This window comes from Ammodytes marinus (genome assembly GCF_949987685.1).
Source record: "Ammodytes marinus genome assembly, chromosome: 24".
NCBI classification, from domain to species: domain Eukaryota; kingdom Metazoa; phylum Chordata; class Actinopteri; order Uranoscopiformes; family Ammodytidae; genus Ammodytes; species Ammodytes marinus.
In genome coordinates, this window is record NC_137228.1 from 9,062,962 (window position 1) to 9,090,953 (window position 27,992).

Here is a 27,992-nt window from a genome sequence, read left to right on the forward strand (position 1 = left end):
ATGATTGTTCTTGGTAGAGATGGTGGAGGTTTTTGGGTGAGGTTCAAACATACCTTGATAATAGACACAACACAAATTTTAAATAACTTTGAATACATTTTCTAGAACCGTGAATATAAACTCTCAAAATAAGAGACACTTTTACATACATTACAGTTTACAATACATTTTTTTTTTTTTTTTTTTAACTCACTCCTGTTCCTCATGAACTGTAAACTACTCAAACCATGGTAAGAAACGATGGTACACCATGAAAGTCACCAAACATTCTACAAAGCTATTTTTGATTTGTCATTTCATTTTAAACTTCTTTTTGTTTGGATAAAGTCACTTGTGATGTTAATAAACAGTTACGTGAACAAAAACTGGTTCCAGTAACAAGTCGCGAAGAATGTGATGTCTTCTGCCGAAAAAAAGGTCCATGGAGCTTCTGACGGCCAGTGTGTTTGTGTCTGTGGACTTTTTTAAGTGATACACTCTGGATGCATGTGTTGTTGTTGATGAGCATTTTTTAGGCACTTCTACAGTTTTTTTCTAAAATGGAACAGGATTATCGGTGATAGTAGGGTTGGACAGCACAACCAACGGTCACGGATAGCCCTCCAGTCCAAGTTCAAGTCATCTTTTGCTTGACGCACATCGTCAAATGCACTGTTTTTTTTTTTTGTTAAGTCTTAGCACTTAAGTCCCTCACCCACCCACCCCCCCCCCCCCCCCACCCAAAAAAGCCTTTCCCTACCAGGCCTGGTCATCACCTGCTTAGGCCTCGCTTCAAGTCCCAGTCTGCCGGCAGACCATCAGTCTCCAGATACGAACACGCAAACACACACACACACACACACACACACACACACACACACACACACACACACACACACACACACACACACACACACACACACACACACACACACACACACACACAAGGCTTGGTATGTCTGGAACCAACCCCTCAAGCTTTGTTTAAGCCCTTGGCACAGACCCAGAGCGTTTAGGCTTTTCGGTAATGGCCACGATCTCTCCATCAACACTGGGGGGCACTGTCTTCTCCCCAGTTCTGACAACATGCAAAAAAAAATCTGTGCACTATCTATCCGGCCACTCCTCCTCCTGGACCAAAAGAACTGAATCCAGCACCGGAACAAATGACGGGTGCATTCAGAGCAGCTTTTTTCTCAAATGGCAAAAGAGAAATCAAGAAATTTATCAAGGTTTGAATTTGAAAAAAAATATGGTAGTTTTGCTTTCTGGCGGGTTGATTTCCAGCGACTTTGGCAAGGTGTTTCCGGGGAGATGAAAAGATGGGCGGGGGCAGTTAGGGGAGGATGAGCTTTCGTCATGGCATCTCAACAGCATCTGGGGCAGGTGAGGGTCAGAGAGTTGCCCCTCGCAGGGAAAGTCACATTAAGGAAACATGAGCCCCAGGTCTGGCCCAAGGACATTCAACTTTGAAAAGCGCTGAGTGCGTTGGTGACGTGGTTGTGCACGGGTTTTTCCAGTGACTCCTGTTTTCCACGTTCCGACATTTTCAGCACTATATCTTCCGTATAGTGCAAATCAAGGTTCCATTTTCTCTACTAACCAAAGGGATGAACTTTGTGCAGCGTCTTTTTACGAATAAATATGAAAGAGAGGGAATCCATGGTAACTTTGGGAAGAGTTGTTAAAATGACCTCTATAGTGTGTTTGCTATGTATGTATGTATGTAGTACTATACATAAGAATATTTTTGACTTTTTCCATGTTAATAATTTTTTTTTTCTAGCAATACATACAGTATATCTTTTTTTTCTTCTTCTGTGTGTGTTACACCGGCACTGCAGTTCTTACGGTTAAATTGAAGTGTTACACTCTTAGCATGCAGGTTGCTGGACCTCTATGGGAGAGGTAAGGTAGTATGTACAGAGGGGCTGTTTTGGGTTTTCTAGTGCAGCGTCGTGACACTCCAGGTCCTTCCTTACACTTACTTCAGGATAATCTAGAGAGAGAGAGAGAGAGAGAAGAAAAGGAAGGAGGGAACACAAATAAACACATAATTAGTTTACCTGTGAGGGAGAAACTTACTAACATGTCACTCTTAAAGATGGAGTCAGCGATTCTGTAGAACGCTAGGGGTCAAAATCAGTGAATATCTCCTCAGTATCCACTAATTGTCTGTACTGTGTGCAAAATGAAAAAAAAAAAACAGTGTACACAGCCTAGGCTCTATAAACGGGTATGTTAGCTACGGTGGGCCTCCTTTGTTTACATACCCTTTGTTAACATACCAGTTTACAGAGGCGAGGCTGTGTATTAACAACAGATTTTATTTCAGCATAAACACAGTACGGACAGGTAGTGACATGAATGTGAGAATGTGACATTGAGATTTCAACTGATTATGATTCATTCATTAAAACATGTAAGAATATAATAGAATTGCTTCTGCTGGTGTCTCCTTAAGATCTGGGTCAAACAGTATTCACCCTTGTCTATTCACTGTGCTTCAAACAAAGTGCAACGCGAACAACGCCTGAAACCATAACGACAACAATATGTCCAAAATGTGTTGAAGTTGGAATTTTAAGAGAATTTCCCTGTAAATTTGGTTTCTTCTTGTGCGGAAAAAAACTTAGCAAACCAAAATGCATTACTAAAAGCCACTTGGGAAAGATAATTCCGATGTGTATGGGGTGGGAGCGTAAAACGTAAACACAGGAAGTCTTGTCTCTGCCCAAATATCAACAATGCAATGTACTTTGTTGATAGTACCAGGATTTATTCTCCGACTAGCTGCTAGCAACTATGTGGCTCTCAAAACCTTCAGAGAACGCTTTGTAGTTGGGTCAGACCGAGGTCGGATCATGCTCCCAACGGACAAACACTCCAAAAGTTGTTTGTAAGTGGTGCAGTTGTTACGGTCAACGCCCAGTAAGATCACGGTGTTAAGACAACAAAGACAAATACTTTAGAGAGAGGTTGAGAAGGCAGAGTGTAGCAGCAAGGAGGAAGCTATAGCTACGGCAGGCTCTTCACACCATCAAGTATTACCGCGTTGGCCTGAAAACGAGGTCGGACAAAACGTTGTACTTTGTTGGAGCATTCTGACATTCAGGCATCAGGTTGGTGGTGTGTGTGCCACAACGTGTCCCACAATGTTGAGACAATGACAGATTTGTGAACTACAGTACACATCAATGAATAGCACTTTTTCTGTCTTAGTTGTTGAGTTGTGGTTGAGCTACCAACCTGGTGTCATTTGAAGTATTAAAGAATCAAATCATTTCTAAATAGCATTTGACCCAGATCACATGACAAGGAGAGAAGGTAGAAGAACTGCTGGCTGCCATCATGTGGTTGCCACGGGCAGAAAGCCATTGCAGAACAAAGCTGCACGGTACTTTTTAATAGACAATAGACGGCCCGCATAGGACAGAAGCCACTGGTCACACATCACACAAGGACACCACATGTGGAGTGTGTGTGACGGGCTGAGAGACTAGCTCCGTTCCATAGGGCAGTAAAGTGAAAATAATATTACTGTCTGCCAGATGGGTGGGGATCAGCCAGATCAGCATTGGTACACCCCACCCGTCTGGCAGCACAGGTGCATAAAAACAAACACCAAGGAAAGAATTGTTTGCAGGTCCTGTTTGTATTGGAAGCTGGAGCTGCGTGGTTAAGCAGAGAACAAGTCAGGAACACAGCACTAAAGATGGAGGATGGTGATGTGAGTTGGATAATTAAATGTGAGTGTGTGTTACTGACAATGATGGAGGTTTGAACTTTCTAATACAAAATAATATCAGATAGACTTAGTGAACCAAGTCTGTTAATTCCAATACATTTGATAAGAATAATGACAGGGATGTGGTCCAAAGTCGAAGGGGTGCTCCATATAACAATCTCTAATCGTATTTAATTGTAACAGCTTATCTTCCTATTAGTTCAGTGGCCAGTCTGATCCCACGGTGTGTAATGTAATGACGTATTAAGACAGTAGAGAGCGCTGTGGCTTCACAATCTCCAGTGAGAGCAGTGACGTTACCAGGGACCCCCAGCACAGTTTAGCACATGGTTTGTATGAGCTGGAACATGGGATGATTGGATTGGATACTGCTTGTGTCACAATGACCAGACAGTGAACCTATCAACATGTCTGCAACACCCTCCACCCAGTCTTACTCACTATTTATCTCATTTCAATAATCAAAACATTCTCCTTGCAATGTTTCTTTTACCTCAAGATTAAACATTGATGGTCGCCAGCTTCTGTCCAAATCGTCTTGGCCTATAGGAAATCGGTGTAAAAGAAGCCACGGGAAAAATTAAGGAGATGCTAAAAGGTGGATGCTAGCAGCATTAGTACAAACTCTGCAGCAGTTTTTGGAAATGAGGGACGCAGCAGACCCGGGTTTTGAATCCGGCCCGGGTCGTTCTCTGCATGTCATTCCCCTATCTACCCCATTTCATCTCTGTCTCTCCACACTGTCAATAAAGCAAAAAAAAATATTAAAAATGAATGAAAAAATTCCACATCTGGGTGTTTATGTCTGAAAAAGCATAGGATATGGATGACTAGTAAAGGAGGGCGTGTGCTGTATAGCAGTACCGCTGGTGATTACAAGTGATGACTGCGTCTTAGCCAGAGGGATCTTTAAGGCAGGGCCGGGCGCAGATGGAGACAGACAGAGAGAGAGAGAGAGAGAGAGAGAGGGGGGAGAGAGAGAGAGAGAGAGAGAGGGGCTGACGTCAGTGTTTTTCTCCTTCGTCCCACATGCATCTTTAAAGAGCAGCTCTGCTTCCTGCTGCTACTGCTGCTGCATGCCAATTGCAGGAAAGAGACGGTGACTCACAGGAAGTGGTGGACACACTGCTAGACCTTTGAGGGGCGTAAAGCTACAAGCTACCCCCGGGCCCAGATCATCCGTTAATGACGGTTAGGGGGATATCAGAGAAATCCATTCTCCTTTTTTCTTTATTGTTTAATTTCAAAATGATCCTGGGATTTCTGAGAGCTTCCATTTCTTATTTGTTTTGTCATTCCAGGTGGGATCTAGGAACTGTTATGTTGTCGTTTTGTTTTGTTCTTGGAATCTAATACATGTATTCTCTAGCTGAAGTTGGTAAGATTTTTTTAGTAGTGATTGGGCAAGTAGGGATGGGAATAAAAAAAAGAATAATACACATAAAAAGAGATTCAATAATTGTTTCCTACATGCCCTGCTGTTTGTTTGCCAGTCCCAGAACCTGTGGAGCACTTGAACTCATGGGCGCTGTGTCCTCACAGCACCTCTATATACTGCCCTAGCAGTAAATGATTGCCAGCTGCTGTGCGAGAGGGCCCAGAGTGTGTGCCAGCATTGTGCCGAAATTTCCCAGGTTTAAAATGGAGCACACATGCGTCACGCTGGCACTGGACCTTGCTTTCCCCCTGGCTCTTGCTGACACACAGCAACAGGAGAGCCGCCGATTACAGGCCATTTTTAGACAGCTTCTGTGATCATTTCTCCTGCATGTGTCTAACCCCGCTGACAAGCAACTGTTTCCTTACATGATTTATTCACCCTTGTAGGAAAAAAAATTGTTTAAAAATGTGAAACTGTGATGAGTAGAAAAAACAGCAACATGGCGGCTGTTATTGAGCAGCTGTAAGTGCTGCAGAAATAGCCTGTACTGTATGCGTTTGCTTGGACACATGTGTGTGTTTGCATAGAACGCACAAGCGGTACAAATGATGCCCCCTACTGCAGATGATGGAGAGGCTTTTTTTGACGACAACAACAAGAAAAGTGAAAAAATAAAAACTTCAAACGGAACATGCAAAAAACAAAAACCAGGAAGTAGTGCAACACAACACAACTACTACTTTGCAAATGTGGGGAGCTCTGAAGAAGTGCAATGTTGGCCAGCGCCTAATGGGGCGTTTTACAACAAAACACAACACAGGCAGTGCACTGGCACCTGCTTGCTGAGGCAGCCCCTCTCTGGCTTCAAAATATATGGAGAAAATACGTTCTTAGATGCATAGATGGATGGATGGATGAATTGGGAGGGGCTGGGCGTGGGCTAGGGTTGTATCGCGGCTCGCTATCAAGGAGGCGGCACTTATTCAGAGCTCTGGGGACTGATGAAAGAAAAGCTTTAAAAAAGGAGCAAACCTGATTGGCTGGTGCTGTTGCTGCGTAGGGGACACTTGTGGCAGGAGTTGTTGCTGCAGAGACAGTAGCAGGCGTAGCACTGTACATCATTGGGACTTTGTTTTTGAGGGTTTTGGAAAAAGGAGGGGGGAGGTGTAGGGGGGCAAAAGGGGGTAGAGGGAAGGGAAGGGGGTGGTAGCAATGGAGCATTATGGTAACAATGGCAACCGTCGTGGTGTGTGTGTGTGGATGGTGTTGTTTTTGTTGATGGTGGGATGTTACAGAGAGCCAGCAAGCCATCGTTAGGGTTACACCAGCAGATGGCATGCAACCATTCACAATGCAAAGCAAAGGATAGATAGATAGATAGATAGATAGATAGATAGATAGATAGATAGATAGATAGATAGATAGATAGATAGATAGATAGATAGATAGATAGATAGATAGATAGATAGATAGAAAGAAAGAGCGTGGGAGATAAAAAAAAAAGAACAAACAAACAAAGAACAAAGAGGAGAGAAGCTGATTACAATCACAAATAAGGAAATTTATACGGAAAATCAGTTTTGCTGTTTTTTTTTTTTCACAGAGAAGTTGACGCCGTGGCACATGACACCAATTAAAATGTATGTGTTTTGTAGGGCAGCTGGGGATGGGAATTGTAGCTTTTTCCATACCACATGGGCCGACAGGTTGAACAGCAGGAAGGTGTGAATAAAACCAGTCGCCTAATTCATCAAGCATGCCAAAGAACACACAGCTCTCGTATGTTGTTGTAATTTTGTTGTTAATAGAAAATCATTATTCCTAGTCATCAATTTATTAATTTACTTAAGTGGTACCTGCTGTTTAAGGCCTGGGACCTGTTGTGATTCCCATCCCCCCTTTCAGCAGACACAAACCGCTATGAGGCCTAAAACAACTTCTCCAGGAAAAAACTGATTTCAATTTCCTGATCAACACAGCACAGCAAACAGACAGTAGCTAGCTATCCTACAGCTTTAAGAACAGAACAGTGGGCAGATCTTTGAATCCAAGCTACCATTTTGATTCTAAACTAAAAACAGTCATTAGATTGAAGAGGTTGGTAAGGGAAACGGGATCTAAAAGTCACATCTCCTTCAGGTGATAAAAAACGGACATATCTCAGTCTCATAGAAATGGACGGGTCATGAAAAATTTCCCCAAAGCAAAAAAAGATGTGACGCTTTGAAGCAGTTGACCTTTTGTCTCACCTGCGAGGGGTTGCAAATATTATATTATATCTAACAGTGTGTGTGTGTGTGTGTGTGTGTGTGTGTGTGTGTGTGTGTGTGTGTGTGAGATCAAAGGGAAAGTCAGGACCTACCAAGACTGCTACCAGGAGTCATGCACAAAACTGACCCTGTTGTGTACATGCAGAGAAAGACAGAGAGAGAGAGAGATAAAGAAGTAGGGAGAGGGAGAGAGAGGAGGAAATAAATGGGTTAATTGAGGGAGGAGAACAACAAGATTAGACAAGACACACACACACACACACAAAAAAAAAAAAAAAAAAAGTTTGACGGTTTCTGTGGGTTCAGGTGCTTCTAGCGCGGTGATGCTGTCGGTCAGTTGTGAATGACGCAGTTAACGCTAGCAAGCAGTTAGGGTATTAGTGAGAAAATGTCTGTTTAAACATAGCCGGCAGCTAAATCAAACATAAAAGCAATGTGAGGGAAAACTGTAGGACATAAATTGTGGCTTGGATTTAGCACATGGCAAACTGGTCGGATGAGTTTATTGTTAGGAAGGAAAATTATAAATAATGGGAATAATCTGTCACATACCTTCTATACACCGACTTACTAACATTATATTATATGGTATTTACTATATAAATGTTCTTTTGAGTTTTTAAAAATACTGCAAATAAAAAGCTTCCACTAGCTTATTTATGATAAGACTCAATAAAAAAATTAAAATAAAACTAGCATCATGCAGTGTCAGTACAATGATGTGCACAGGCTCCCATATAAATAAAGATAAGTAGGGTTTACTGCATCTGAACCATTCAGATAAACAGAAATATTACAGTAACCTTCAAGTATCTGTGTAACATTTTCAGTACCTGTGGTTTTCTGTCTACATTTGCAGAGAAACCCCACTCATCTGAAAAACTTGGCAGAATTGTTTAGAAGAAAAAAAGGAAAAAAAGGTTTTGTAACCACGACTTTAACCCAAGGCTGCTTCCCACACACAGATACAGAGGGAGAGAGAGGGATGAGGGGCTGTCAGGCATCTCACAACACACACACACAGGGAAACAAAAAGCAGGTACAAAGACATGACTCAGCGTGGCTACAGGGCTACCGCTAACGTTAGCTGCAGTTAACTCATTTAGCAGGCGACTCGAGGGGGCTTAAGATGCAGTTAGTTTCTATGGGAGGAGTAGACAGAGAGAGAGGGTTTTGTTTGTAAGTGGGGGAAAAAAACTGAGGAGTAAGGATGAGGAGTTGAATTAATTTGGGGGAAATTGGAACAAAATTGCCTTATTACAATAGGATATTTTCTTCTCCCCAATATAGATGTCTGTCGGGACCAATTAAATACACACTGAAAGTCTGCTTATTTGGTCAATACTTAAAATTATTTCCTTTAAAACACTTAGTTTATTTACCATACTTATTTATTTTTAAACTTCTCCCCTAAACTTAATAAAAGTGTTTTTGTGTTGTACACTGGGTCCGGTTTGGGCCCTTTGTATGCTTGGGGCGTTTGGAGTGACAGGTATCACATTGAAGTGGTATTATGTCATATATATATAAATTGCTGTGATCAAAGCCTCACACTGCCCTTTCACCTGGTAGCTACAGTATCACGTGTTTATGTTGGCAGGCACTCCATCAAAGTTAATGCATGTGGGCAAGTGAATAGTTGAAACATGAGCACACACCATCAAAGTGTGTCAAATGAATCCGTTTCAAAAGGACATTTAGGGCTAAACAGACGTAATGTATTGGATTAAGGGTTATCCGAGCTCATTTAGTGAGTGTATCCCATCATGCCCCGAATACCTAAGAGGGTTTTTTTTTTTATTTGAATATGCTTTGCCCTTGGAGATCTCACCTGTAGGAAAGAAAGCGGGCTGCTGGAGCTGTGCGTTGGCCAGCGCCTGCTGGTAGTGCAAAACACTGGGGTTGAACAGGGAGCTTGCTCCGTTGCTCTTCTCAAGTGCTAGTCTCTTTGGTAGGGGCTGGAGGCAGCCGTGGGGGAACGCCTGTCCACCGAGAAACACACAACCACACACAACCACACACACACACACACACACACACACACACACACACACACACACACACACACAACAGAAGCACAGTAGATTTGAACCTTATACTTACACAAGAGACACTAATATTTGCAAGTCTGTTACTTCTCTATGCACAGCACAACAAGGCAAACATGGAAACTTGCTTGTAACTATCAAAACTATCAAGACAATGAAACTACAACATAGCAAGGCAATCAACAGCAACACATAACAGAAAATAGTGTGATAGCTGGAGTTATATTAACATTACAGTGTTCCATTTAATAAATGTAGAGTACAAAGCTAGAATTGCTACTGGTGATCATAAATGATAAAATATCTATTATTTTAAAGTGTCTAACAGGGTTTCACACACACAAAAAAGAGCCAACTTAAAATTGTTGTGAGTGGCTACAGTACAATTAAAGAAGCTACATGCAAAGCAAAAGGTGAAAGGTCAAAGTACCAGATCTACAGTTGCCTCGAGGGGTCGCTTCATTGCTTTGGCAGTCGACTGAGTCTTTAATTAGCAGGCAGCGAGCACATGATGGCAGTGGGCCAATGGGATTCAAGCGTATTAACATACAGGTAACAGCAAGCAGAGGTGCGTCATGGGGGACAGCATTGCATTGTGGATAGGTGAGAAGGAAAAAAACAAAAACAAAAATAATCTGAATGCAAGTATACCACATACAAAACAATAGGCATGCACATAAACAAAAAATTGTTTTGTTTACTTTAAAGAAACATTGCTACTTTTTTTTGAATTAGTACAAAAGCAAAAAGCATCTACATTAACCTTTGGTTAAAAAAAGCAAGATTATATGATGTACTTCAACACTACTGGGAAAGCATTTTAGTTGTAACGTCAACTGTGTATTTCTGAACAAGTAAATCAACTTTGTCTTTTTTTAAATGTCTACGCAAGAAATAAAAAAATGCAGTTCTGTAAACACAGCTGATTCAGACTATAAATACTAGGCTGACACTTTATGTGACATCTGAACACAGGTTCTCTACAGGTTTCAAAGAGTCCACACCCACACACACAATAATTACAGTGCTTCTGGAGTGCTCTGTTTGGTTTGAGGGGCCGAAGAAATGTCTAAAACACTTGCACAATATTGGGATGTGTAAGTGAGCTAGAATGATCGAACCTTGCCCTTAAAACTGGCAGCAAGAACTGGAAACGTCTGTAGTGATGTGGATACAGGTCTAGTGCGCAAAATAAAGGGACAAAACCTCAAACTGAAACTGTATTGTGATCGTATGTGGCTTGTTAGTGTGACCAATGAACTTGTGTGTGTGTGTGTGGGGGGGGTGGGGGTGGAGATCGGGAGAGGTTTGATACAATGTGAGGCAATTTGATAGAATGTGGAGCTCTGTTTATTCTTACATTCTTCCTAGTTACGACAAAAGTTTACGAACCTAGAATAAATTTGGTGTTTAAAAATCTAATATTAGTATGATGAAGCCAACCTACAAGATAATTATACATCGTCTGGTAAAAGTTATTGCTTTTGTTAACTCGATTAACTTAACTTGATGTCACTGCTGAGAGGAGGAGGGGAAAAATGACATGGGTGTGATGAGCACAGCACCATGCACAAGCCTCTTGCTTTTCAAACATGACGTAATAATATAAATCCTATTAAAAACAACGCATTGCCGATTGCACTGCAGTGTTAACAGGCTTAGACACTGTGGTTAGTTCAAAATGAGAGATGGACTATTAAAGCGGCGTGAACAAGGCAAAGATGACTGCATTCAACTTGCAATGAGGAAGAAGATCACAGCATGGAAAGCAACACGTAATGTGGCACAGTACAACAACATAATCTCAATAAAGGGATCTTCCCTTTTGAGCTGTATCAGTTAATGTGTAACCTTATTTACAGTATGCTATAGTCTATTTGATTTAGATAAAAAAAAAAGTGAATTATGGGTGATGATATTAGCTCCATACAGCAGTGCAGCAATACAGCTTTTATGGGGCCCTGCTTCAATAAAAGAGCTTTAGTTTAGTCAGAGGGCTAAAACGAAAATTGGATTAAAGGTGCTGACTAAACAAGTCATTGTCCTAAGGGTTAACCCTGCTCACCTCTAGCACAGCTTGTAAGTGCTGATGGTAAATTGGGAATTAGGTCATAAAGTTGATAAACTGGGCCGTATCGGGAACAGTGTGAAGCAAGGGATTGCTAGGAGAATCTTCTTGTTTGACAAAATATTGTGTGAAAAGTTGTTGAGCTACGGTTCTCGGTGTGCAGGAAAACAGCTGACAGGTCCACATTGGGTTAGATGTTTCGGGGCTTTCTCTTTCACTTAAATTCCCATGTTGTTTTTTTCCTGCTTTTTCGTGGCAGCTGCTGCAGTGTGTAACAAACCAAAACTAACCTGAAGTCACGGTCGCCTTATCATCCATACTGTGGATTTATGGAGAAAGGACAAGGGAGGGGAGGTGGGGTGGTGGGGGGAGCAAGCAGCGATGGAGCCAGCCAATGAGAGAGAGGTATGTGTGCAACGTGTAAAGCATGCCCCATGCCATGGAGAGGGGAAAAAAGAGTCAGTCAGCAGCACACTGGCGCAGTACAAGGTGTGCAGGTGCAGCAGCCAAAAAGCACCAGAAGAAGAAGAAGCCACTCAGAGCCTGGGGGACGGGTTGTGCACGATCAAGACACCGATAAACCCTTTATGCGTCTATCTGTCTGTCTGCCTGTCTGTGTCTGTTTGTCCACATTTACTTTTTGTCTGTTTTTTCTCCCTAAGCCTATCGAGGGGGATTTTTTTTTCCAGAGGAGAATAAGCCCCCCCCCCTCACCCCACTCCACCCGTGAGCCTACATCCTCATCCATCCCTGATTCAATTTGCACTGATCTGCAGAGAGCCGCACTTATCATTGAGAGGAGGGGGGAGGTGGGGATGGGGGGTGAGCCAGAACATTGTCTCTGTATGAACCAAGGGCATTGGAAAATAAAATAAAGCAGACTGCGGTGAGATAATAACAGATTGTTCTTGCGGCATTATACTGATGCGTTTAGGTCTGGCTAAACCCCTAGGTTGATTGTATACAACGGGCTCACTTTGGGAAGGACTATTGTTAGTGAATTGTACACCAGAGTCCTCTAGAATGAACCAGCAGAGTATGTTTTATATTGGTAATAACGCAGCGCTCCACATTTTATGGTACCGTGGGTGGGTGGCATCATGGACAGCATGTGTTTACATGGTGTGGTAACCAAGATGATTTGTGATTATAATGTCACATGAAGTCAATTAGCCGGTGTGGATACTTATTTTGAATCATACAAAGTTGCTCAACAGTCTGTATTTGTGGACGTATAACATTCCCTGGTCGCCAATTTTGAACAACCTGAGCTTTGTATAAGGTAACAGGACCCCCTGTGCTAATATGAGTGTTATTGATAGTGTAAATAATACTGTATGTGTTGACTTGCTCTTCCAATCCACAAGCATACAAACCTCCACTAATAACTTGTTTATTTGGTGTCCCTATAAAAGCCTCCATCCCTGGATTATAACAAAAGGCTATAAGCTCTTATTGGAAAGTTCAATGTCTACTCTACTGTACAGTATGTAGGCGATATAAAAACAGCCTTATTACCTTACAAGCTGTTGCTCTTTAAGAAGCGTGAAAAACTGTAAGATTTGTACAAGTCTGTGTGTTGACTCTACCACTAGTGTAGGCCCTATCTACAGTAGTTTGGGGATGTGAATCTCACCATGGCTGCAGCCGTGGCGGCGGCTTGCGCGGCCACAGCTGTCTGGTTGGCCTGGTGCTGCGCGGCCTTGATCTTGGCCTGCAGGTGTGCGGGCGGGTGGAAGTACTTGCACTTCTCGCGGGAGCAGCGGCTCTTGATGTAGTCCATGCAGACAGTGACCGTGTTGTCGCTGGTGTCGATCATGGGGCTGTCGCTCGGGTGGGCAAAGCGGCAGTCTGTTTCGCCGCGCGCGCAGTTGCCCCGTTGGAACTCGCGACACACCTGGGGCAGCAGACGGACAGATAGACAGACAGACAGAAACACACACACACACACACACACACACACACACACACACACACACACACACACACACACACACATACACAAACAGGTACACAGACACACAGATGAGTCCATGAAAAAAAAGAGAGAAGAAAAAAATACACACAAAGAACAAACCAGACGTGAATACTTGAGCATTCATTTTCAGTGGATGGATAGATTTAAAGGTAAAACAGCATTTTTACTCATTTCATTAGGGTAGTGCATGATCAACCAAGTCGCGCAGTAACTCAAGCATGTATCAAAATCTTGATGATAATATTAGATTTTTCTGAAAGCATTTCACACCATGATGTCTGACTGTTTTGTAAAATGTGAGGCTTGAAACATATTTAAATAACTGCATGGTAGGGGCCAACAAGCCTTAAGGTCTTTTTCACTTCAAGTCTGATCATATTGTACATATCTTTTTTTAAATTAACACACACATAATCGAGGATTTTCCTAACAGTGCCTAAAATTTATTTTTTTTAAACCCTGCCAGGTTAAATTTCGATATTGTTTGGTAGAACATTTGCACATGTTTACATGTAAGATTTTTTTTTTTAATGCTTGCAAAAAACCACGGCGCACACTCTCACACATGCTGGCTTTGTGTGTGGGAGTGTTCACGAGTCTCGGAGGGATAGTGTTTCATTAGAGCCAACTCCTCTTTGTTGCTAAGTGATAGCACTCCCGCGGAAAAACACATAGAGGCACACACCTACGCATCACCTTCAGGTCTTTGGGAGATTATTGTTTATCTTTCTAGATGCAGAGTCGATATATATGTTTTTTTTAAACACCTCCTATTTAAGCACTCTTTCACAATCGCTAAGCTATTCTCATTCAGAGATGTTTGCCTGGGGGCAGAAGTTGTTGTAATCGTCCTAGTCTAACCGTGGGCTGTCAGGCAAGTACACGTTTGTGTGTTGGGCAAATTCCAATTTAAAACCACTGTAAGCCAACATTATCTCTCTTTGTTTTAATAGTGTTCCTGACACACCCTTTAATTATTTCTTATCAGATGTGCCTCAACTCATGCTCAAGGACAATACAGAGGTGAAGTACTATCAAGTAAGGAGTCTGATAAGTGGGATTTGGATTAAAGATGATTAATATTTCAAATGAATGACTTGGGAATTCAACTATGCCTTTCTGCGTTTGGTTCAAATCGGACAAATACTTCATCTGTAAGGCAAACCTGGGGGTATTAACAAGTAGTTAGTGTATCATACATTCTTTTGTATACACTACGTATGTAAAACATTTAATGTTATAGGATAAAAGATTTGGTGATGTCATACATGTAATTGTGTCTATTCTATTGTATCCAAATGATAATACCCAAAGGTCATCCTGTAGAAGCTTGAATAACATAACTATAAATAATAAAACTCATTAGCTGAACATATCTATAGCATCTCAATACAGCCCGTAATCAAGGTAAGATGTCGGCGTATTTATACTGCACGACCTCCAAGAGAACATTGGCCGTGATTAGCTGTCATGCTTGTCTAGTCTACAAGAGGGAGGACTGTTATTGAGTGAGTGTGTGTGTGTGTGTGTGTGTGTGTGTGTGTGTGTGTGTGTGTGTGTGTGTGTGCGTGCGTGCGTGTGTGTGGTGGGTCACCTCCAGCTTGTCGGTGCGCAGTAGTTTCTGGTTGGAGTTGGAGCCTGCGTTGACAGAGACGGGCGGGCTGCCTGGTACGATGCAGGGCGTGTTGGGCAGGATGTCAGTGGGCACCAGGCCCATGCTGTGGGACATGGGGGTCAGGTAGGGCGCGTAGCTCGAGAACCCCGCGCCGGAGCCCAGGCCCTGGCCCACCGGGTACGTCTGCTGCGGGTGACAAAAATAAGACTGCACTATTTGGTTTTCATGGCTGCTCTTTTTACAGACGTAGTCATGATTTTTTCTCGTCCTAGCAAAACATTTTCACATTGTTAAAGCTATGTTGCGTAACTTCTGTCAGGGGGGTGACACCAGTTTGTAAACGCTGCCATACAGAGAAATATAGAGATAGTTTTGTTGAGCTGACGAGGCTTAATTGTCAATTCGTTTGGCGATGGCTTTGAATGTAACCGACATTCATTTATATGACGTTACCCACTATAGCTTTAACTAAATGACTTATTGGCAGAGATGGCAAATGATGGATTAAGGGAGGGACAGTGGGAGACTGAAAGGCAGAGCAGAGGGAAGTTGAAGGAAAGGCACACAAGAGACAAACAAGCGGAGGGCGCAGCTGTGCAGAGTGGTGGGTGAGAAAGATGAGAGGTGAGGCGGGCAGAGGATGTGACAGGTAGCGAGGGAGCGAGGTGTACATTTCAGATAAAAAGCGCAGAGAGCGGGAAGCAAGGGTAGAAACAAGAGATGGCTTTGAGGTTTTTTTTAACCTCTGTGTATCCCTGGAAGATTTTTTATATTGTTTTTTTTTGCTGAGCAAGCGTGTTCTTGTTCAGCAGGCACCAAGCCTTTATACTGATGCAGTTAAACACATTCACACCTGGCAGCTGCCCAGTGCAGCCACAGTCTCTCAGCCGAGTGCCACAGAGAATCACAGAGGACGGACGGGCGGGGAGTCTGGTGCTTTGCTCAAGGGCAGCTCAATAACTATCCTGAGAACAAATGTGTGACCTTTCTAGCCTGAAAACAGGGCCTTCTGGGAGCAAAGGTACATATTACATATTATGCTCATGTCCACGTTCAAAATTTATATTTGGGGTTCTATTAGAAACTTCATATGACTAACAGCACCATTGCTGAATCAACTTTGTTCAGCCTCTGTTTTAGAACCTGTCTCTTTAAGCCCCGCCTTCCAAAAAGCCTAGTCTGCTCAGATTGGCCCTGAATCGGTTGCTTGGCGCGGCTTGGGGTGGCATTGTAACAGTTCATTTCTCATTCTTTCTCAGTGAATCAGGCCGCTATTGTCAGTTAAAGCTGGTGCCAAGAAAATGACACTGAAATACATTTATATGGGCATGACGGGCATGACCATTTTTGCACCAGCTTATTCTAAGTAAACTGACGATAAGAAACACAATTCCCTTGCACTGATGTAACTTCATACAGTATGTTAAAGGATTGTTTTTGCAGGAAACAAGCCAAGAAATGTTCCCCAGTGTGGCACAATAACAACCTATTCACAGCTATATTTTCACAGTGAGTCAGCAGTCAGGTTCCCACAGCACACAGCGCTTACCACAGGTTGCATGGCGGTGCCGGGGATCATGAACTGCATCTGTTGAGCCAACATGGCCGCCGCCGTCTTCTGCTGGATCAGGTTGTTGCGCCCGTTGATCTCCAGCTGGGTCTTCAGGTGAGCGGGCGGGTGCAGGTATTTGCAGTTCTCTCGCGTGCAACGGCCCTGAGAGAGAGAGAGAGAGACAGACAGAGACAAACAAGGCCATTATTAAGAGTTGTGTCTGAAAAACAGCACTTTCGCTGATCAACAGAATCAAGTGAAAAGCATCCATCATTTGATAACAAACCCTGACGCTGAGCAGGTTGCGTGTCAGCCCGAGGATGTGGTGCTAGATACGTGGGCATTGATTTTGACACAAAAACATAGAGCGCTTGGAGGCAGCATACATATTCACGATGGAGAGTGTGAAATACATAAAAAAATCACAGGAGCTACGCATTGAGTGAGCAATGTTTGTGCTGTGGGGGGAAAGCAGGTAGCTCTCAGCTCTGTGTAAAAACATTGTTATGAAACATGATAACCAGTTACCTGGCGCGCTAGCTTGTTGTTACCTCGGGCAGGTCTCACCCTGGACACACACTGACCTCAGTATTCAGTGCAGACCTCTAGACATGGTTCAGATAAAGGTCTGAGGCTCAAAGTTTGGATTTTTAGCTGTAGCTTTTTTCTTTTGATGGACATGTCATCCGTTACTCTTTGTGGAAATGCACACGCAATGGTCGGCAGGGTCAGGGGGCTTACAGAGGCTGATAAAGGCAATTACACGGTAAAGCCAGAGGGCTCATGACCAACACAATAATGTATGGATCCTCATTGACGTGCTTATCGAGGTGAGTGGGTGGAATATAGGGGTGGAGGGTCAAGAGGGGAGACACATAGTGGAAGGTAGAGGAAGAAGAAGTGAAGCTAAATTAGCATAAGAATGGTCTTCTTAACACGTCCTAATTCTTGGCCATGAAAGAGTCACTACACACAGTGGCACAACAATTCCACACGAGAGTTGAAGTTCAAGTAGAACTAGATGATATTTTTATTGTGATTTATGAAATAACTAACTTCTTATTAAATAGATAGCAATCAGCTAGTATTACAAATTGTAAGAACCAAACACAGACTGTGTAGCTAAAGATCAGTATTACTGCACGCAGTGCACTGTAACTATATTTTGGGTCCATTCTTTTTTTGTCTATTTGTATTTTATTTGAACTGCTTCTATTTTCCTTTTTCAACTGTGTTTTTAAATGTTATTCTAAATGGATCTCGTTGTCTTGTTGTCAAACACTCCTGCACTCAAATAATACATTATTATTCTTATACTACTCTTTAGTACAGCACATAATGTAACTGGGACACATCCCATGGGCCAAGATGCAAAGAAATAAAAGCACGATATGGAGCCCAGTGTGTCGCTCACGACAGGCTTTTGGGATTTGAGGTACTAGCTACTAAACCTGGTTGTCTCTATATAGCCGCACAAAGACCTTTGTTTTACTACATTAGCTGGACAGGCAAACAGAGAGGAACTTTTTAATCAAGCACAGCTCTAGGTATGAGCCTGTCTCCCAGAGTAAACAACCAATAATCTTCAGGTTCTGTCAAAGAAAAAAAAACTAATGAAAACCTGGCTATCGTCTTCTTCCTGACAGATATCAAAGACACCCAAGTGCGTCAAACACAGTTGTCGCTACTGTAACAAATAACTTTTTCTTTTCAACTGATTTTGAAGCTTTCACAAAAGGATATGAGGTCTCTAGTATATACTCTAGGTCTCTTTGTAATTTCGTTTTCTCATTAATAAACAGAGTAAAATAAAAATTGGGGTAGTTTTTTTTTCATGTAGGTGTCAGAAAAACAGGTTTGACATTCAAGAGAGGCCACATGGACAAAATCACACCGGCCCACACATATGCATACTAAAATCACACGATCACAACAAGCATCGCCCCCACACACACACACACACACACCAGCGCAGGAATATATGCACCAAGATGAACACATACACAGTTCTGTAAGCCCCTTATGCAGACCAGAAGAATAATGTAAGCGCTGAACCTCGGGACCAAAAAACCTCCTAGGTGTCAAAACTAATTGGAGCCTTGCAGTATGCACCACCACCGCCACTGGGAATAGGTGTGTGTGCAGGAGAAACTGTGTGGGCGGGTGTGACTTGCCTCTGTGTGTGTGTGTGTGTGTGTGTGTGTGTGTGTGTGTGTGTGTGTGTGTGTGTGTGTGTGAGTGAGAAAGAGAGAGAAGAGAGAGAAGAGAGGGAGCTGGTGCTGAAGCTGAGTTCTGGAGGGCATCCCAAATCTAAGTCCGCGGGGAAGCACAGCATCACACTGCGCCCTACAGAGATCACAGACGGGCTTGAAATCAAAACCCGTTGCACACAACACATTCAAACACAAACACACACACACACAGCGCTCACTTTGTCTGTTTACGTGGACAGAATCAAGCCATGACTGCCCTCTCACTCAATATTCAGATCATCTATAGCCTGTGAGGGAATCTTGTTTTTTTGTTGTGATTGCTTCTCCATTTAAAGTGATGAGGTAAATGGTGGTACCTATGATTGGGTATGAAGGGTTTCATAATAACCATGTCGCACTAAGTTAACTGCAGGCTTTGGACCTGTAAAAACCTTCCCCTTTCATCCGGCCAAACTTTATTCAAGGGCCTTTTTTTCCTCGCTGACACATTCTTGATCTACCACTGTACTGTGCCTGTTTTTTGCATAACTTACGTATGATTTGTCTTCTGTCTTTATTTTTCATTCTAGTTCGGAGGTGGAAAGAGCTAATAAATTGAGTACCTTTGCAGGGGCTGTCATGGATAATGGAATTTCCAAGACTATTTAAACACGGCGGGAGAATTCAGTGAAGCATTCAATTATACAACCATTCGCTTTGTTTGCATTAAATTGGATTACCTTAAAAGGTAATGCGTTCGAGAAAAAGAAGAAGAAGAACTAGATCGGTCTAGAAGCATATCTATGTATCTCCATTGCTTTTGAAGACAGGACTGATGACAAATTAGTTTTTGTTGGTCTGGATGCCAAACATTCAAGTATGGAAGAGAAAAATTACAATAATGAGTCAAAAGTTAATAGGAGTTTGGGACTGAAATAGTTCTGCGTTAAAGCAACAAAAGGATCTGCATTGGTAGGGGTATGTTATTACCAGACTCCCAGCGTTCATTGGAATGAATGGGCGCCATTTAATAACTTGCTATCCAACTCTCTTTAAAAGGTTAAGTATAGGAGGAGTATGCTTCACTTCACTACTTGTACTGTACACTTGCACTAAAGTAATGCCAGTGTGCCTGTGAACATAGCCTTACTTTAAACGTTTAAAGTGTCACTCACTTTCCAATAGTTTTACTTTCTTAGATTCCCAGAAGCCTCAATGTAATAGTGAAGAAGAGGATATTGATTTGCTATTAATATGATTAAAGGACATGAAAATGGCTGATATCCTTTCAGGGGGTTGTCAAAACGTAAACACAAAAAAAAGAGTCATCAGTTCATTTTGAAGAATTTCAGCTGCATTCAGACTGGAGATATGAGGTCAGCTTTATCCTGTGCTCATCCTACGGACAATACACACTGTCATCAAGAAACAATGTTGATAGGAACGCACACTGCAAAACACACACATCCATATTATGCTGCATGAAATCTGCTTTATAGTACAAGTAATTCTTAAATTAAACATGATAAGGCCAATTGAAAGATGTGCGTAGAAGTACATATTGCAATTACAGTACATTTTGGAGTGTGCGATTAATACTAGTGATCATCAATGAAGGCTGCAGTTTGCCACGCTTTAGGAATTCAAAGCACATAAGATGATGTAAGCTTTTTGACGAGAGGCAGCACTGCATCACGAGGTTGGTCCGCCGACGAGACAATGACGCTGCTAAAAAGACAGTGTGTGCGTGCCGTGGCTGATGACAATGTTGTGCCGTTATCTGCTTATCTTTTTGAAGAGGGAAGGGGTGCAGACACACGCAGACACACAAACACACCCACTCACACAAAGACACACACACACACACACACTGTGCCTCCTGTCCAAGCCACCCACACTCGGTGCCGAAAGCAGAAATCCATTCACCGCGGGCATTGCCATCCGAGCGGCCGTCTATGAAAAGGATCTTTGAAATTGGGAGCCGACGGTGTGTGTAGCCATAGCTACACCGTGAAATTATACCTTTCAGCAGGGTCGCTCCTCGCATGGCAAACCTCTCATTGTAGGCTGTGCAGTCTTCCCCTGTGTGTATGACATGCTGTGATCCATGCTTTGGGGACACACTACACTAATAGCTGCTTTGATTCTGATTGGATAATTGTCTCCAACAACAATAAAGTAAGGATCAAAGATAAATTATCTGTGTTTTTTCCCCCTTGAAATAGATCCTCTTTGCAAGCGATATTACCGCTGGCACGTTCTTCAAATCCCTACAGCCGTCGCCAACGTGATTGCACATATTGCTTGCTATGTTTCCAACAGTCACTCAGATGGGTTCCATATTAGACTTATCAAGGGAGAAGAGGATAATTGCAGCTAATTTCGTAAAATGAAGAGGATTACACTACTTTTGCACTTCTCCTAATTGTTTTAAGTTCTTGTACTCAATTGTTTCTGGTAATGCATTCTAGCCGGAAGCGTTATTCGTTTAACAAAATCAATTGTTTCTATAAAAAAGCCAAAGGTGCAAATTTACAAAGTTCCATTTGACACTTCCCGAAGGCTATAATTTTTGACTTGTATATTGGCTTGTGTGTGAATGTAACCTTATTCTCCCTCTTTTAGTCAATTGGATAAGACCATACGCTTAATTCCGGTTAGTCCATTATTGTTGGCGGTAGATCAACACAAAATTATTCATCAATTTACATAATTGTTTCAGTAATTTATCAAGTTGAAATGTGCTGTTACTAATTTGTATCATCATCGTAAATTGAAAATCTTTGCATTCTAGGCTGATGGTCAGATTAGACACAGGCGCACAATGTTTAGTTGACAAACCTTTAGCAAAGGAAGAGGGAAAACAAGACATACTGGCATAAGAACACAAAGCAGAGAAAATAAATCCCTCTATCACATTGACAGAGTGACAATGGTGCTGCTACTCCAACTCTGGCCACCAGTTAACAAACAAAAACATGAATCCTCTGCTCTCGCCATGTACATTTTGAACTAACTGTCATCCACTTCCTTGCTGTAATATCTGGTCGCCTCCAATAATGTTTTCAATATCTGGATATGTCTTTCCACTGTCAGCAGATGACATTTTGGAGAATGAGTAAGTTTATTATATCAACCAGACCCAGACTGACACGGAGTAAATCTCTTGACACAGCTGTATGCAAGGAAGCTGAGATTTATTTCCCTTAAGAGCAAGGAAAAGGTGACAGAACGTAAAATCAAAACACATTTGTCTTGCCTGTTCCTATGATAAAATACGACTGCTGCCATTACAGTGAGAGAGTCAGTACATTCAACCAGGAGCAGTTATTACTAGGACCCCTCAAGGAACTGGTCCTGAGTCTGAGTGAGGACCATAATTAGCCGCCCAGAATATAATCTATTTACAGGGGGAACACTGGCCCAAATGGTCCTTGTATAACTGGCATTAGCATCCCCCTGACATCTTTCCTCCGACCCCCCCACCTCCTGAATGGTGCGAGTGATGACTGTTGTGTGTCTGTGGGTGGCACAGACACAGAGGGCCAGTATTCCACCCCTGAGGGGGCAGAATAGCGCTTCAGCTGTGGGCCCCCTCCGTTCACCACTGTAACATTTGCATTTTTGCCCTCAATGGGCACTCTATACTCGCAAAGCCTTGCCGGAGACAGAGAGTGGCTGCCTATATATACCCAAACAGAAGAGCTGTAAATGTTCTCGTAAAGGCGACTTGAAACACGCCTTTAGATTTCAACCCCTGTTGTTTGCCTTAGATGGCTACGCTTGTAATGAGCAATACTTTCATTTCCCATGGCAAAACACAAACTGGGAAGAACAATTTTGATGAAAATGTGTATAGTGCCAAATCTTGGGAATCTTGGATGTGTGTACAAGCATTTTTTTTTCAACAAGCTCTCTTTTTTCCTCTATCTTGGTAGCTTTACGTATCCGAGCCTTCGTAATGTATTTTCTAATGCTAGCGCAGCGCTGTGTGACGTGATCAATAGCATCGTGATTGGCAGTATTGGCAGAATAGGATTCAGTAAAATGGAGACGGAACTGAATAGGTTGGGGGGGAAACCGGCTTAAAAAATGTAGGGTCAACAGCACAAGAGGGGGCGGATGAATGCACCATTAAAACTGTGTATTCCCAGAAGGCTAAAGACTAACAGTAAAATATTCAAATTGACAAGTGCTCGTGGATTGTTTATGGGGATTTGGCTGGTACAGTATAATGTTAGATGGCTGCTGCAACCAAAACAAAGTCTTCTTACCAGTGTTTATCCGATTGTCCTTCTTAGCGCGAGGAGGGCCGCCGTGAGATACTGACACAAATTTTTCTGACATGAAGCCTGTGATATGTGTAATCCCCTTAGAGCATAGCAGAAGAACCTGTTGTATCCTCCCACTGACCAGCAAAGGAGAGAGGGGGTGGGGGGTTGGACAGGCACTTGCTCTTTCTGCTTGTCTCTCCATATTTCCGAATATCTCTCTCGTTCCTTTGTGGCATTTACAGTCGATGCTGTCAGAAATATACACGGCATACTCGACCACGTCATCCCTAGTCTTTCACTCGTATCGTAACATTTTAATTTGAAGTCCAAATTTTCCTTTTTTTATAGGGCGTTGATGAATAAATAAAAAGAGGTCTCAGTTTCCTTAGAAATAGTGTTATTTCCAGTGGCACTAAGCAGCTGGTTGTGGGTCAGCCTAGAACAGTTCAAAAGGGAAGTTAGTGTGAAAGCCCCCGAGCTATAAGACACTACAGTGGTCCCAAAGCTAAAAGCAGAGCCAGTGATCCTAGTGCCAGGTAGAGTGGCAAGGTACTGGCTGCACATGGACAGGGCTTCCCTTCATCCCTTAAGATGTTGAATGCTCCCTCTTAAGGATCCTGTTTTGTTTTTGGGGGTTTTAATGGATCCGTTTGGACTAATGGATCTGTTTTTGAAGTGGCTAGGCTCTGGACACACCGGGAAACACAGAAAATCCATTATGAAATGATAGCCAAAGGCTTTTCGCTTACATTTGGGCTGGTAATGGAGAGCACAGATCAATGGTAAACAGTGGGTAAGAAGAACAAGTGGTTTACATTTTTAAAATGCAGAGGTGCGGCAGGCAGTTGTTGCGATCACTTCTATTTTACTGGTCTATTAGACTAAAGTTACATTAGTGATACTGTGAGTGAATGCAAACAAGTAAAATTCCTAGGCTATATAAGAACAGTCTGTTTTCGCACGCATCGATGCACACACACACACACACACACACACACACACACACACACACACACTAGACTATGTTGCCTCAGCAGTAATTAAGTGCCTTTGTTTGACCAGCTGTAATCCCACAGATGGAGGAGTAGTAGTGTTGCTGACATGCCGTAGATTACTCAGGGAGAGAGGAGAGCTGCTGTAGGTAAACATAAACGCAGATAGGGGGAGATACCTTAGGGATAAAGGTGAGATTAAGAATGTAAAAAAGGCTGTTGTACGTGCTGAACCTGTGCCCGCACCAAAGCGTCTTAAGGAACTGGAGTGTGTCCATTTATCTTATTTGGAGTGACAACATTTTAACATTTAGTCAGTCTTTCCTTTGGCTTGCATTCTTTGAAAGTCTCATGCGGTAAGTGTTGTGCATCAGCTGAAAATCACATGCTACTGTTTGTTGCATGGTACCCCCAAGGATCTCCAAGTTAAATGTAAGAATTTGAATACCCTTTTAATGCCAACGTCAGGCCATACTGGCAAAAGTAAGAAGTTTATAATGGAATTTCTGGCATTTTAAGGTTCTTTTAATAAAGAACATTTATGATTAAGTCACATATAGATATACTCACACATTGATGTACTGTAACATTAGCTGTGTGGGTTAATAACTAAAGCCAGAAAGTGCTTATTAGTCACATAACCCCTCTCTAAGTATTTAAAAGGGCATTCGAAAAATGTCACACCTTTGTAAAGGAAGTGCATTTTCTTTGCAGTGAAATTGCATTGATACAGAGTACATGGCTGATACGTGTGAAAAAAAAGAAACCCAAGTTTTAGAAATTGCCTCAGTCCACTGCAATCAACTTAGAGGCCACTGTAAAAAGCCAGTCATTCAACTCTTGTTGTGATTATAAAAAAATGTCTGCAATGAATCAGCCGCGATATATAGCTACTTGCAAGTTTATTAAAGTGTTTTTTTGTTCATAGGTCACGGCAGTTGAAGGATTTAAACAAAAGCAGCTTTTATGTAGTTGTGTGCGGTAGAGGAAAACAGGCACAGGCAATTTAAGTGCCAGATGCAAATTAAGGTTATCAGCTTTCGATGTGATAGCTTTCGGGCCGTGGTATCTGCCCACGCTGCAAACTGACTGATTGTCAAAGTGCGGTAGCCGTGGTGACGTTGTGTGACACCTGCAGCTTCTCGTCCTAATCCAGCAGAAGGCCGGAGCCCTGCTTGAGTTAATCTGATCATCTGTGACCTGCTGAGACATGAAACCCACCCTCTAGAGCTCCTCTAATCTGCACACACACATACACACACACACACACACACACACACACACACACACACACACACACACACACACACACACACAAACAGGGCATGTAGATGACAGGTAGACACATAAATACTCATGTGCTCACTCACTTGCGTTTCTAACCTGCGTTTTCCATCAATAAATCACATCCCTATATGCTGAGAAGATAGCTCTCGTCAGCTATGTATCGATATGACAGCAGTCCTGTAGCTGACTGGAACTCAAAACTAGCCAGGCTGCCAGTAAAAAAATCACAGAATTAGGTTACATGGTGTTGACGCCCTAGTTTGAAAAAGAACTGTGCCACGGCCCTGAGAGGAAACAGCAGAAAGCCAGTAGGCCTTATATTTTAATTTCCTAATTTCCAATTTGTGAGCAGATACCTCAATTTCAATCACTCTCTAGTGATTAAAAGCTGTCACCGCCGCCCTGCGTCATTCTAAAAATAACATCTTACCAACCACAAATGATAATGAGAAAAAATGACACAAACAATGCTAGAAAGACATGAAAAAAAAAAACATGCTAGCCCACTTCTTTTTTTCCCGCTGACACTATTGAGTGTGTGTCGGAGCGTGTTGAGGAGTTGTGTAAATCCATAAAACAGATAAAGGAGGATAATGAGATGGAAGGGAGAGAAGAGATCTATTCATCAAAGCCTCTTTCCAACACACTCAGCAGATAGGGGGCACGGGGAAACTGTACGGCTGCTCTGCTTACTCTCCAGTTTGGAGATTAAAGCTTTGGTTGCTTTACAAAAAAAATAAAAAGTCAAGGGGTATAGGTTTGAAATTCCAACTACAGAGAAACTGGACAACCTAGTTACTCCATTGTGTATTCAATCATATTCAGGATATTATGCCTCATATCCCTGCAGAAATATTATAGTGACTGCTTGCTTCTGACTTGCTATCACTCAAATTGAAGTCTATGAATGATCAGAAATGAAAATACATTACATTAGTCCTAGTGGGATGGTTTCTTGTAGTAGAAATCAAGTAGAAGTGAGTAGATATCGGTATTACAAGCACAATAAACTGGATATTGCAAATAACTGGGAAGACAAAAATGTTCCCAATGTCTACGGTATTCAAATAAGGGCTTGTGTATTTTCATATCCATGATATTCAATCCAAGGGGAATAAGGCGCAGCATGGCCTGGATGTGAATGTTGTTTGTTGGTTGTGATGATGGGGCCTCTGAGGATGCACTCTCTGTCCCGTGGGCTCAGAAGACTCCCAAAACCCACTACGAGGTGATGCAAACAGCCCCTTGTAAGGCTCAGAACGCTGAGGTAAAGATAGCGTTGAATGAGTGCTATACACTTGCTTGGTTGGTTATTGTAAAAAGTGCCATTTGGTCAAATATGAGAAATTGATTCAAACTGCCTTTAAATTGCATTGTGTTGCGTTTTATCTAAAGGTGCACTATTTACAGTTGAAGGGGAGGGGGATTTGTTGACACTTGCAGAGCCATGCAATTAGTTTACAAAACATATTCCCAACATGTAATCATAAAAAAAAATATATCACCAAGTTTTTTTTCTTTTTTAAGAAACCTGGAATCAAACGTAAGACTCCCTGCTATTTGTCCTTGTTTTCCCTCTGACGTGAGCCTAAAAATGAGTCGAAAAGAATCCGAGTGAGAGCCAGGGCATAGCAAAGTAGGATGAGATAAGAGAAGATGTTTGTTTATCAACCATGGAGTGCCTTTTTTGGTCAATAAAAAGAAACCAAGAAAAATTGCTACCAGCGCTGTGGTGCCTTTGTGCCAGTCATTAAAACCTAGCTTTGTTCCTACCGCAGATGTTTTAATGGCTTGCAACAGGAAATGTGGTGCCAATTTATGCCCCCTACCAGCACCACTTGCCTCTCTTTTATCATGGTGGTTCCCTGAGCCCACCATGGGTCCGCCCTGCTCTGTGACGGTGTGTGCGCTGCCAATTAGTGTCCTCCACCTGTCGCTGCGGGTCACTGGTGCAGGCATCCGCAGGGTGTGAAAATGGCCATCTCACTTTCGTCCGTGAACTTTTAGTGCCCCCCCGACCCCCCACCCCACCTTACCCCTAACACCCTGTCGGCTCAAACACACACACACACACACACACACACACACACACACACACACACACACACAGATATGCTGCCATGACCTAACGTTAACCTTTATGGTATGACCACCCTGTGTGTGCAAAGTGGGAATGGTGCGATAGAAATAATACCTCTCTAGCTTGGCCTGGGTATTGAAAAACTATCCCCTACTAGAATAGCACACATTACCATGCATGTTTTGAAGTATCAAAGGATATTAAAAAAGCTTTGACAGCCTAGACCCTAATTTTTTGTAGCAACGACAACACATTCACAGATATCAGAAAATAAATATAATGTGCAACGTTATTATTATTGCCAGGAATGGTGGTGGAAAGCTAAAAAATACATCAAAACAAGACATTATCAAGAACAGTTATCTTGTTTTTGAGGAATTTATACTAACTTAGCTATACAGTGTTGTGCTTGTCTGAACAAAAGAGGCATCAATAAAACATAATTCAGAACCAGTATCAAATCTTAATTATCACAGCGGGTATTATTGATGTGAAAACATTCACAAAAATACCAAGCTCTCCTTCTAA

At 42.3% G+C, this 27,992-nt stretch overlaps 1 protein-coding gene across 18 annotated transcripts in view; it reads right to left on the reverse strand.

Moving 5' to 3' along the window:
* Window positions 1-735: 735 nt before the first annotated feature.
* Window positions 736-27,992, reverse strand: part of mbnl2 (muscleblind-like splicing regulator 2) — a 49,885-nt gene continuing 22,628 nt past the window's right edge. For 2 of the 18 annotated variants that reach the window (XM_080053235.1, XM_080053245.1), the window contains exons 3-11: window positions 16,637-16,801; window positions 15,067-15,294; window positions 13,131-13,391; window positions 9,857-9,910; window positions 9,210-9,360; window positions 7,471-7,506; window positions 6,141-6,235; window positions 4,221-4,270; window positions 1,845-1,978 (exon numbers count right to left, since the gene is read on the reverse strand). In XM_080053235.1, the coding sequence (XP_079909361.1) occupies window positions 1,969-1,978; window positions 4,221-4,270; window positions 6,141-6,235; window positions 7,471-7,506; window positions 9,210-9,360; window positions 9,857-9,910; window positions 13,131-13,391; window positions 15,067-15,294; window positions 16,637-16,801 (1,050 nt within the window). In that variant the 3' untranslated portion in view covers window positions 1,845-1,968. Of the gene's footprint in view, window positions 1,979-4,220; window positions 4,271-6,140; window positions 6,236-7,470; window positions 7,507-9,209; window positions 9,361-9,856; window positions 9,911-13,130; window positions 13,392-15,066; window positions 15,295-16,636; window positions 16,802-27,992 lie in introns of all 18 variants that reach the window. The other 16 variants (XM_080053247.1, XM_080053246.1, XM_080053249.1 and 13 more) reach the window with 16 other exon arrangements.